Consider the following 12,492-nt stretch of genomic DNA (forward strand, 5'->3'; position numbering starts at 1 on the left):
TTCCTTAAATCAAGAAATGACAGGCAATGTTTCCCCTGGGAAACGATACATTTTTATTGCAGTGTTTTTTAATCAAGATAGGAATAATAAAATACTGCTCTTATGCATTAGCTAAAGAGAAAAAGAAAAAAAAAATTACTGTCTGAATGAATTATTACCTTAACTCATTACAGTTTCTAAACTGTGGCTATAAGGAATAAGCACTTAAAAAAATTAACAGTTCATAACATACACTGTTACTTGAGGCAATTACTCCAATTAGACCCATCAGTCCTTTGGTAACTGAAAGCTGTGCACCTCTTCATTACTTTGAGCTCTTAAATATTACATTTCTTGGAGTGCATTTAACAGACAGTAGAGTCAGAAAGCCATAACATCTACATGCAGATTGTTGTAATTGGTACTGAACCCCATCTGGAAATGTCCTATGTAACAGAAATGCATTTCTGCTGTTTCTTCCAGTCTGCAATTCCCTAATGTCAGTGGCTTTCATTAATTGTGTGTTTGTGTGTGTGTGTGTGTGTGCGGCAGATGATATACTTCAAAGACAAATAAGAAGATATCTCAATGCAGATTATTAAAGAAGTTACCCTTAAGTATAACAGTAGGGGATAAGACTTTCTCAATCCAACCCATTCTGCAGGATCAACGGGACCGCTGTAGAGGACTGACGTTTTGAGTTCTTCTAAATCAACCTTTGTTTCATTTTCATTAGGCTAAAAAGAAAATACAATGGTTTATAAAAAATCTGATAAGGTCGCTTGGAACTGGAATGATAATCAACAATAATATAACAGGAGAACTGTGATTTTCAATACTTGACATGCTTCCTTTTGCTCTTCTTCATTGAAGAAAGCAGCAGTCAAACTTTTTAATGTACATTTGTACTCACCAATGTACAGTTACTGGAAAAAGTGCTGGGATCAATAGATGTGAGCTGGTACAACATTTTGCAGACAATAATCACACATGTCCAAACAGTGCAGATACTTGATGCCAATGGGCGAAACTGAGCATATGGCAAAGCAAGAGCCCAAGCAATTAAAAACACAAAGTTAAACAGAGACACCTGGAAACACAAAAACATGGTGGAGAGAAATTACATGAAGCAATGAGAGAACTGAGAGAGTCTGACTTTTTTCCATAGTAATTAAAATAAAATCATTGAAAACAAAAGGACATAGAGAAAATGAGAAAAATCCTGGAAAAATCACCACATTTACAACAATATTCACAGTAACACAGACACAATGTGGTAAGTGAAGAAGGGAAAATTAATATTTTAGCAAGAACGTTATCTCACACAGAGTATGAATGCTCTTAGACCCACAGCATTGCATACCCATCCAAGTAACAACAAAAGTCAAGTAAAAGGGATCAGATATTAATTCTGCTTTAGTTCATATGAAACATAGATGATGCAGATCTACGTGTATATGGAACTCATCTTCAAAGTCTTGACATTTTTTCCCCCAAAGATGTGAGTAAAAGAATTTTGATTTTGCTATTTAAGGACTTGTATCCTACTACTCTGTTCAAGAAATGGCTATATCAGATAGAGAACTCACACTGCCCACACTGAAGGCACAGCTAAAGATGATGCTCCTTATTTTTTTAAGATGCAGTTCCACGTTGCTGTTTCTTCAGCTTGAGATCTGATTTAAGTAATTTTTCTAGTTGCTCCTTACCAATCTTCTACATCCTCCATCCCTAGCTGATTGCCAGATACTACTTGTGTGCGGAAAGGAGAACTTCTTTTGGATCCAAAGAACTAAACTAAACCTTAATATCTGGGGAAAAAAGGGAGGAATGAGAATATCTGGGCAGTAAGACTATTTCTGCAAGATGCAAGACCAAGGCAGGTCCCCAGCAGCTGATAAGCCCAGCTGAATGCCTCAGCTTCAGTGAGATCTCTCACATGGTCTCTCCCTATGCTTGGGTATGTCACTATGCAGCAGATGTTGACAAGCCTCCACACGGGTACGATTTTGACAGCAGGTGTTTACTTGCCTCTTTTACAGTGACCCAGATGATGTAAGAGGAGACGATTTTGACGATATGCAGCTCCAAAAGCCACCACACAAAGACTTGCATCTTATGAAAGTACTCCAGGAATTTCAAAAACAGCACTGTAAGGCGGTCAATCACCAGATGCCACTTGTTTCTTAGGTCTGCAGAGATTTTCAGGCAGAACCATTTGGAGGAGAAAAACAGAAGGTCTTTGTGAAAAAGAATATTTCACCAGGGATCAACAAGCTTTCTACTTCTGCTCTTCTAAGCCTTAGAGTAAGACACAAAGGAGATTAAAGGTATGGTACAGTGGTTAGCTGAGACCAAACATGGCTGTGATCTACTCAGCTATGATGCTTTCTGTTCTAACCTACATTCATACGTAACCTAACTTCTCCATTTAAAAAATGTTGGTGGTGTCTGGATAGAAAACTTCCATCAGCCTCATACATATTAGCATAAAGAGTTTTCACACTGTATTAGGGATTTCAGAAGCATTTTTTAAATCTCAAGGAAGGTTTCATATGCCCCATGAACATCTCTGTGAGGGAAGATGTTCCAGACAGGAAAGAGAAATAGATGCAGCTGAGCTAAGCCAAATACAATGACATCTGGCTTTGACATAAATCTCTATTTATGTCCTATAAAAATTGACACAAACAACTAAATCTGTGGTAGGGTGATTTCCAGACACTACAGCCTCCTTGGGTGTTAAATGCCATTCCCTTGTTTTCACTCATGGCTCATAATCCTAGCAGAGATACGGAAATAATTCATGCTAGGGGTTCATGCTAGCACTATCAGTGATGACAACATCAGCATTACCAATGTCTGCCCTTAAGTGTTTTTATGTTCATCTGGCATCAATTACACATTCCATATTCAGAAGTGAAAAACATGACACTAATGTGCACATGAATAATGAAGCAAAGCCATTTGGAACTTCTGAAGTGAATTGTCTTGAAAGCACATGGTGTCAGAGATTAAAAATGTATTTATATAATCCTTATTTTACAGAGATTTCACTCTAAAGTAGATCTTACTATTTGTGGTAACTATTAACACAATCCAGAACACCTAGAAGAACTTGGTCTTGAAAGAGCGATATTTTTGTTTTCATTCTCTCAGAATCCTATGCAAATAGTACATTTTTTTTCCCTAGAACATGCAGCAGCCTGTTGAATAATTGACAAGGAGCCATCTGCTCAGTTCAGGCTGTTTTGGCAAAGATTCTACATAAAATCAGAAGGAAAAGGTGACAACTGAAGTGAGCAGGGAAAACCAAGCATGAACTATCTGTTACCACTGTTATCTAAGGCTAAAGGAAAACAAAATTTGTAAACTATGAAGCTTACCTGTAGTTTCTTCTTCCTCTGACTCATCATCTGCATCATCATCTTCCTTCTCCTCATCTTCCTCTTCTTCTTTTCCTTTTTCAGACCTCCCTTTCCCTCCCTCCCCATCAGGCTCTTCCATTCTTTTCTCACCAGCCTCTTTCAGCATTTTATCCTCTTCCTTTTCAGTGCTGGCTGTTAAATTCATCATAGTTATGTCAGGCAGGCTTCCATCTTGATGCACCAGTCTGTTGGTAAATAATAACATCTCAGCAAATTGAGCAGAAATGACATTGTAGTCTTGATCTTTTTCAAGGTGTATAATTAGAAAAAATAAACAAACTGTTCATGGAAAATGCCTTAGAAGTGGAAAAGTTAATGATTCTGGTACTTTCTTCAAACACACACTGCAAATTGAGTTGGAATATATTAGTAATTACATTTCACTCAGATACTAAAGGTTAGTTAGTAATGAGTGGTATTGACACTTAAACTTGACATTTTCCCCGCTGGAGAAAATGGTCAGAGTTTAAGATGTAGAAGCATGAAATGACATCGCTTAAGAGTAAACATTTCATGACTTCACAGGGGACTTACTCATTTTGGTGGTTTGGTAATTTTTTCTTGAGGCTGCTCAAAATAATTGGAACAGAAAGAAGAAGGGAGATGAGAACAGAGGGGTTACAGAAGAAGGTAATCGACAAATATGTCATGCTACACCACAAGTAATAAAGCATTCTCATAGTCCATCTGCAGGACTTTATGATGCCAAGAGCATGCCATCATGACATTCACAGGGCACTTCTATAAAGAAATATGGAGCTGAAGCACAGATGGAAAGGGGACAACCTATTTACACCAGCGCCAAACATGGTCAGAGCTGTCCAATGCCATAAATATCACTTAATATTTAGTTATGCTATATTGAAATTGCTATATTCAGCATATTTTCAAACACCTGTTAGATTGTTTCTGCACAACAGTAAGTTTAATATTTTATGCTATTATCTCAGGGCTCTGTTTTTCATGATGTAAAATTCTGGCACATTAGCCTATAGACTGAATTTTCTGCCAATTGTAACTGGGGTTTTTACAGTTCAAGATGCTAAAATCTAGATTTAGCCATCTAATCATTAAAAAAATAAGAGCACAGACTTAGCAGTTAATGAGAAAGTCAAACAAGCAGAAGTATTACTACAGTATTTGGGAGTTGCCATTTATGTATTTTGGAGATTTCAGTAGCTCAAATCAGAGATAAGCCATAGAAATTAGACTGAGATATGCTGAAGAAGTAACAACAAACTGGTAGCCAAAAAGAAGAAAATATAGCTTGAGAAGCTTAATGAAACAGTTAAGCATGAAAAAATCTCACTGATTAAATACAACGATTACAAAAATTCCATATCATGACCTAGGCTATCAGCCTGAGGGTTGATCTGAAAATCTCTTTTTCTCAGCAGTATATCCAGCTACAGAAAATAAAAAATCAGTATACATGTACCAACAGAAGAGTAATAAATAAAGAAGAGAAACTGAATGTCCATTTCAATTTCAATGTTATGGAGATCTGCAACTAATACTATTAATCAGAGTCCATTTTAAAGACGATATCCAATGAAATGAAAGTATCCCTGTAACAAGACCGATTTTGCACTGGTGCAGTTGCATGGCAATGAAATGTCATCCCAATTGACCATTGTGATGGAAAAGTCTACATTCACACTGGTGTAAATCAAGTTCTCACTAACTTACCTTAGTGTACACTGGGAAGGAACATAGGAATTCTACAGGATTTTGTATGGGAAGCCTAATCCTCCTCTTGCTCATATAACTCCCATTCGTATCCAGGAGATGATGGGGTTATAAAGAAGGGTACATGCAGTGTATACCTGATGAAGCTTCAATAGGAGCTTAATTTCTAGTATGTCAATCAGTGACATCAGTACACAGAAGCACAGGAGAGAGTGCTCAGGAGATCTAAGTCTAGATAAAAAGCCCTATCCATATTAAAGAGTCTACCTGAAATCTTCTTTCCTAAACCTCCCTGTTTATTCCTAGTGTTGTTATTGCTAGCATTAGGTATCAAAGCGATTTCACTCTGAGAGTTTGCCACTGCAGGCATATCAGTGTCCACTCCACCCTCTCTGACCCCAGTGCCCTACTTTTACTCAGACATGTCGCATTGCTGTGGGTCTCCTGGCGGTTCAGTGAACTGTGGTTGACCCTTATGACCACCACCAGGCCCAACCCTCAGCCTTGCACTGCCAACTCCCCAGAGCTGAAAGCCCACCCAGTCTTGCCTCCTGGTCAGGCCCTTCTGCTCCCAGCTTGTCAGCTTCCAACAAACCACCTGCCCTTGCCACTTCCAACATTTCTTGCTACACAGTCTTCCTCAGGCTAAAAATATTGCATAAATCCTCCCATTCTCAAAGCTAATTATACTGAAGACCACATTTACTCCAGCCAAATATTCTGAAAGATATCTTCTTTATGGAACTGTTTTTGAGATATAAAAGGATAACTATTATAACAACGTGGACTTTTATAGTTTGGATCCTGTGGTGCCCAACTTGGTTCTACAGATTAACAGCCGTAGCATGCAGTGGTTTCAGCATACTGAAAATAAACATGTATTGAACATTTAATTAACTTGACACCCCAAATCACTTTCTGAAGTCCTTGTGAGGTGGACAAGGATGTGCGTTTGTGTGTGAGTTCTAATGCGTGCACATGCAGGCATGCATCATTCCATGCACAGACAAAGGGTAGGAAAACGAGCCTCCTCAACCAAGACTATTGTCTGCAGCCAATTTCAAATAGCACCAATTAATCCTGTGTTAAGACATGGGCAAAGTTTGAGAGAAGAATCCCAACTGGGAGATGAACTCACAACATATAAATATGGAGGAAGTGAATTAGTTGCTTCGTCAGCTCTAGAAGACTACAATACCCAAACAATATTATCTCTTTGTTTACTTCAGAGTATGGTGCAGCAAGAACATATTTTATTTGAAGGCAATTAAGAAGTTACAAACAAGGAACAGTATATCTTTTTTTAAAGAAAAGAAAAGTTTGAAGTACCCACCTATTTATTATTAGATAAACACGGCCATTGACTTTGGCATGGCTATGAGGTGGGAGATGAAACCACAGAAATGTAAGAGATGACAGTGGTAAATGAATTAGAAAGAGAGAAAAGGAAACTGTTAAATGGGAATGAACACACTTTCCTGTTTACCAAGAGACACATTGTCATGACAGAACAGTCTGAAAGTTTATTGCATTCCATGCAGTGAAAAGTCTGTGAAGACTGTAAATGTAATACCCCTGCATTTAGATTGTATGCTCTTTCAGTTAGACCTGAGTGCTCCTTTCAAAGACCCTCAAAATGTGAGGACAGCCTCCACTGCTTCAACTCAAGAAAGTCACAGATAACTCAGCACATTTTTTAAAAACAGATCTTTTGCTTCTGTTTATTTCCATTAGTTAGTTATTTCTCTTTAAAGGCGACTCTAATGAAGCAATGTACCATAGAAATTAACCTCTCTCATAACCTTTATCTCCACTACATCACAATTCATAAAGTTAAATTTCTTTTTCTCTTTTGCAATAGAAGCAACATTAAAGCACAGAAGGGTAAGCCAGTTTTTGAGTGAAAGCAGGTGTTTTCGAATTTTATACTGATATTTTCTTTCTTTCTTTTTTTTTTTTTTTTTTTTTTTTTTTTCCTGCTCCCAACAAGACATTGGTAACATTCAGTGACTTTAAAATCAGTGTTTCATCATTCAAGAACAGGGTGATGTTTGTTACAGTGATTTTCTTCACACCAGCACTTGGAGAACAGTGACTAAAATTTTTGCTATCTTTCATGCATATTAGATTTGCAAGTAGTGGTTTCACAAGCAGGAAGTGCTGTACCATGATGAGACCATCTAAGTCCTGTGGCCATCTCAGGTTTTGTTTCCCATTTTATGCCTATTGGATCACTACTCATAGGAGATGGAAGCTTTTTCTGTGTTAGCCAGCACAGTGTAAAATGTTTAGGCTACAACAGAGCTTGTGCAGTTATTTCACAGCATCGCACACTTCACCAGTTATCATAGTCCAGGAAAAGCCCATTTCAGCCTTATTCATACAAGCACAGCTGAGTTACTCATCACTGGACAGGTAAATACTTTAAAAATTGTGTCAAAATGAATTGCCTCTTGAAAGAATTAAAAAAGAGGTGCTGCATAGAGTATAGTATGAAACCATTTCTCTCTTTTGTACTCCTAGAGTAGGATCCTAGGACTTATTTTTTTATGTAGGGGAACATTTAAGATTTAGACATAGTAAAATTCTAAAGAAAGTGAGGTCCCAGTATCATGAAAAAACTCAAGTGAAATTTTTGATGAGAATACTAAGCATCTCTGAGCATAGCCTCACTACTATAACCAAGGGTCAGGACTCTAAAGAGCAATCACAGGCTTGGGACATTTCAGTTTATGACATTCAACTTTACAAAAATGCCTGATTGTCCAATGCGTACACGGTATTTGCCAAAAATCTCCATTTGGCTTTCGAAAAGGACAATAAAAAACTGAAGTGATCCAAATTAAAATCCATAATTTCTTTCACTGACAGGACTTAGAAAAAGGCATACATAGCAATTAACCATCTACCTCCCACAAAAGGTGAAAACCAACAAGATAAATGCACAAGTATCAGTGTATTTGAAAATGCATCTCTAAATGAGAAATCTTTGACAAGTAGTGGAAAGTCGGGGAAGACAGATACTTTGGTTGTGGCGTATATAGCAAAGTGCTGGTTGCTAAGGGATGCTTATTTATTATTATTTTTCTTCCTTTCTTTTTAACTCACATAGTTACAACAAAAGCAAATAACATCTAACAAAAAAGTGTGCATTACAAAACAGTCAGAAATAGCATTTTCATACAGAGAATGAATAGGTCAATTAACTTAGTTTCTTTACCTGTAAATAGTATTGTCCTGTTTGCTGGTTACAGCTTTTAAATCAGTGAGCTGGAGGAAACGGTCATGGAAATAGTGGAGGTGTAAGATACACGCCAGTAGGAAGGAGGTGGGGATAAAGATGCGAGTGAATAGTTCAGCCACAGAAAATCTTTTTAAACCAAGGTCTGCTAGTCTGGAAAAAAAAAAAAATAATAACCCGCTAAGTCATTTGTTCACACCAAAATCTTTTCCATGTCATGAGACAGTGGTGCAAATCATTTAATAATAAATGAGGAAGTAAGAGCTGGTATTTCTTATGTTGCTTTTAGATCTTTAAATTTTCCTAAACAAGAAAATTTTATAATGCAGATGTTTTGTATTGGGCTTTAGTAATTGTAGAAAGATACTGTAAATGTACAGAACCAAATGAATCAGTTCTGCTACAATTCTCTTTACAAGAACCAGGTGGATTGTCTCTGACTGAGAGTTCTGCATCAGAAGTCCGCTTATATTGTATAAAATTTCTTACAGAAACTCTGTTGAGGAACTCCCAAAACATCATGAGGAGGAAAAAACACTAGCAGGAATACTGGTCCATCTTTGTCATCTCCAGGCACCCTGCTAATTTGCCCTGTATCTCCCTGGATATTGCTCCTATGGTCAAAGACGTCGTGAGAAGTACTGGTGCAGCAGTGGGAAGACTAAGAAAACCCTGGCAACAGATAGGGGAAAATATGACTCTCAGAACCCTTCTTGTGCCCTTTTTCTCCTCTTTTGCTACTCCAATAAATCAATGGCTTCAGAGCTGAGTGCTTAGTCATCTATGTCTAAGGATGGTTTCACAATGTTTTTTCAATACAAGAAGGAAGAGTGCTTCCAGAGCACACCAGAAACAGAAGTCCAAGGGAAAAAATGAAATGAAAACACTTACTTGTTTTCATCCAGGCCTGTCATATTTTTCCACAACCCAGGGAATGACTCAAACTGGTATGTGTAGATGAAGATAAGTACCAACATCGTGTAAACAACAACTGACATCCAAAAGTATTTCAGAATCTTTCTCCACCATTCGTAGTGCACCTGAAAATCACACACTGAGGAATTTAAAAGAAGCTGAAGGCAAAGACACTGATAAAAACACTGACAAAGCTGTACTGGAAATAAACATTAAGAGTACTACTCTTCATTGCTGACCTGAAGTAAATAGCAGACACGGAACTTGGTGATGAAGTTCTCAGTCCTGGCACATGTGCCACTAATTACAGAGTTCTGTGTATAAAATGTCTGCTGGGACATGGACAAACACGAAGGCCAGGGACAGATACTGTCATTCTATTTCATAGCCTTTAGGTAATGAAGGTGCAGAAGGAGAGGGATTCCGTGATCCATGTGTGTGGAAGCCGTGTGAACCAGCCATCACAAGAACTGGTGCTCATGTGGGATGTGCATAGGTCCAAAACTTTCCCATATTGTTTCCACAGTTCTCAGTGATGTGTAGTGGAGTCTCACCAAGTAGGGAGGTCAGATGCGTTACCTAACAGCACCTAATTTATATCTACTTCACCTGTCATTCAAAGTAGAATCAACCCTTTCAAATAATCTTATTGCTATTATGCTGTATCTAACTAAAGAACAAACACACTGTTAATAATAACATTCAAGCTCCCTTACTACAAAGTTAAAAGTACAATTGCATTCAAGATCAAAATTCAGTTCAAACAGTTCTCACTTACCTGATAGAGGGCCACACAGAACAGGAATAGTACCATATAGATGATTTTGTACATGACAATTCTACCCTCAAAGCTGACAAAGAAGAACATGCCTCCACAGACGTAAATCCAGTACTTGATGAACATAGCCATCACCAGCTTCCCCAGAACTTTCATAATATCCTGTTCATCATCATCATCATCTTCCTGCTCCTCCTCTACTTCCTCCTCTTCATCTGCCACTTCTCCCTCTTGCAACTCTCCCTCTTCTGCAAATACACAGAGTCGCATTTGACTTCTATCTTAGGGACCTTAGTAAGAATTGAAATGGATGGAAGTAGATCCTCTATACACAACACAGAAACTTATACACAATATTCACAACAGACTGTATTTCTGAATCATCATCAAGCCTCCAAGCAAATGAAAGCACTTTATCATCATATGAGCCCCAGTCTGCTCCTAGAGCCATACAGCATACTAGTCTATACCTTGACACCACTCCTCACTTCATCTGATATGCAGGCAGCTGTAGCAGAATGTGAGATCCTAAAGATTGTATAATGGGTATCAGTGAAAACACTACTTATAGCAGAAACCTGGACAAGAGACATTTTAAACTGGAAAACAAAGAAACCACTAGTACCACCAGAAAACCTCACTTCTTGAGTTTAAAGGGATAAATGTCCTTAAGAGAATACTGTGGCTTCCTTCAAAAACCACAAGCAAGAAAAAGCATTAACACAATACCAAACAAGCTTAAAAAATATATGTGCTGCACTAACATCGTCTACTGCGCTTTTTTTTCTTTCTTTCAGAGAAACTACCGCTTTTCTTGTGGCTTCTACTATACCTAAACTACTGCAGAAAAGACCAACCGCTTTTCTTGTGGCTTCTACTATACCTAAACTACTGCAGAAAAGACCAACTGCTTTTGCCTTGTGAAGGGGTCAGAGTTTCCCAGTTACTCAGCCTGGGTTGCTTGTGGAGGAAAAGTTAGGTGTTCCCCCATTAGCAGGCACACATGAACAAGTATCTGGATAACAGGAAAATATACATGCTTATTTTCTCATTTGAATCTGTAGTTTAATTTCTGATTTTGCACAAGTTTTTACACGCATGCTCAGCTCACAAGGATTTAGCAATTGCTTTTTCTTATGTAAACTTTTATCCTCCTGTGGTTAATTATTTTTTCCTATGTAAACTTCTATCCTCCTGTGGTTAAACTCCTACCACATTTTGTCTTTTAGTTTGGGACACAGTTTGAGTTTGGGACACAGCAATAAACTGATTCTTGGAAAGTTCCACAGCATTTTTCAAATGAGTCACTGTATTTAGCAGTTCAACAGTAAGGAGAATTCTTATTTTATTTGATTTTCTGAAGTTCAAAACTGTTTGAGTTTTATATCTGCTGAGAGATAGTTACGCATGGATTTTGTTATATTGTGCTTAACTAGTAACAGGTATCTGCACAAACCTGAAAATGAGCTTTACTGCGAGAGTGACAGAGCACTGAAACAGATGGAAGAGAGATGTGGCCGCATCTCCTTCTATGGTGATATTCAAAGACATATCTGGATGCCTGCCTGTATCACCTACTGTAAGGAACCTGATTTAGCAGGGGGGTTGGACTAGATCTCCAGAGATCCCTCCCAACCCCTAAGATACTATGATTCTATAATCCATCTAATTGATTTCTGCATTAAGAAACACAGTATTTTGAACTTCTATTATGACTGAAGGACTCCAATAAAATGGATGTAGCTTTACCTTTTTCTTCATCTTCTTCACTTCCAACTTTGACCTCAGATAAAGTAGCTTCTTTTAGCTGAAGTGCTTTCTGTTCAGTGAGATGTTGCCTAAGCAGTAGCCAGAAAGTAATCGTGAAAAGAATCTGCAAACAAAAATCAAAACAGAAACAACAGGCTAATTGTATAACCTATCTTCTGCTAATGCAAACACATCTTAATAAATTTTGCATGATTTTGCTTTCTCTTTCTATCAGAAAATGGCAATGTGTCAAAGCACACCTTTCTGCAAGTAATCTAAGAAAGTCTGCATTAAAACTAGCATTGCTTTATTTGCACTTTTCCATTAACTTTTCACTCTGACTCTTTCCTTAAATATATTTACCCATATGGTTCTGTTCTACCTTCTTCTTCAGCAGGGCCACCCAAAGTAGGGAGCCCAGGCCCCCACCCATCCAGGTGATCTTCAAGGAGGAGATCCCACTGACACCCTGCTGGAGTAAGGAATGGACCAGAGGGACTCAGGGGGCTCTGCCCACCTCAACCTTTGTGTAATTCTGAAATTTACACTAACCATTAAAAAAAAAAATAATAAAAAAATAGGCATAATGTGTTAGTTTCTTGTGTGTGGCCAAATCCTCATATTTGCACAACAGCTTCCTTTCTTAACAGTATCTAGTTTTAGATATTTGACTGTATAGCTAATAAACATATGTCAAAGGCACTAATGAATTC

The 12,492-nt window shown here is 37.9% G+C and overlaps 1 protein-coding gene across 13 annotated transcripts in view; it reads right to left on the minus strand.

The window, feature by feature from the left end:
- PIEZO2 (piezo type mechanosensitive ion channel component 2) overlaps nt 1-12,492 on the minus strand; it is a 273,894-nt gene that overhangs the window by 64,368 nt on the left and 197,034 nt on the right. For 6 of the 13 annotated variants that reach the window (XR_014942627.1, XM_032442626.2, XM_085537513.1 and 3 more), the window contains exons 14-23: nt 11,780-11,903; nt 10,031-10,278; nt 9,229-9,377; nt 8,317-8,490; nt 6,430-6,471; nt 3,942-3,974; nt 3,366-3,592; nt 2,011-2,171; nt 893-1,069; nt 591-716 (exon numbers count right to left, since the gene is read on the minus strand). Coding sequence is in view for 12 of the 13 variants with exons in the window: in XM_032442626.2 (XP_032298517.2) it covers nt 591-716; nt 893-1,069; nt 2,011-2,171; nt 3,366-3,592; nt 3,942-3,974; nt 6,430-6,471; nt 8,317-8,490; nt 9,229-9,377; nt 10,031-10,278; nt 11,780-11,903 (1,461 nt within the window). In the remaining variant the exon portion in view is untranslated. The remainder of the gene's footprint in view (nt 1-590; nt 717-892; nt 1,070-2,010; nt 2,172-3,365; nt 3,593-3,941; nt 3,975-6,429; nt 6,472-8,316; nt 8,491-9,228; nt 9,378-10,030; nt 10,279-11,779; nt 11,904-12,492) is intronic. The other 7 variants (XM_085537509.1, XM_085537511.1, XM_015855375.3 and 4 more) reach the window with 2 other exon arrangements.

Source organism: Coturnix japonica, chromosome 2, assembly GCF_054131305.1.
Source record: "Coturnix japonica strain WE chromosome 2, WE-NBRP24, whole genome shotgun sequence".
In the NCBI taxonomy this organism is placed as follows: Eukaryota; Metazoa; Chordata; class Aves; order Galliformes; family Phasianidae; genus Coturnix; species Coturnix japonica.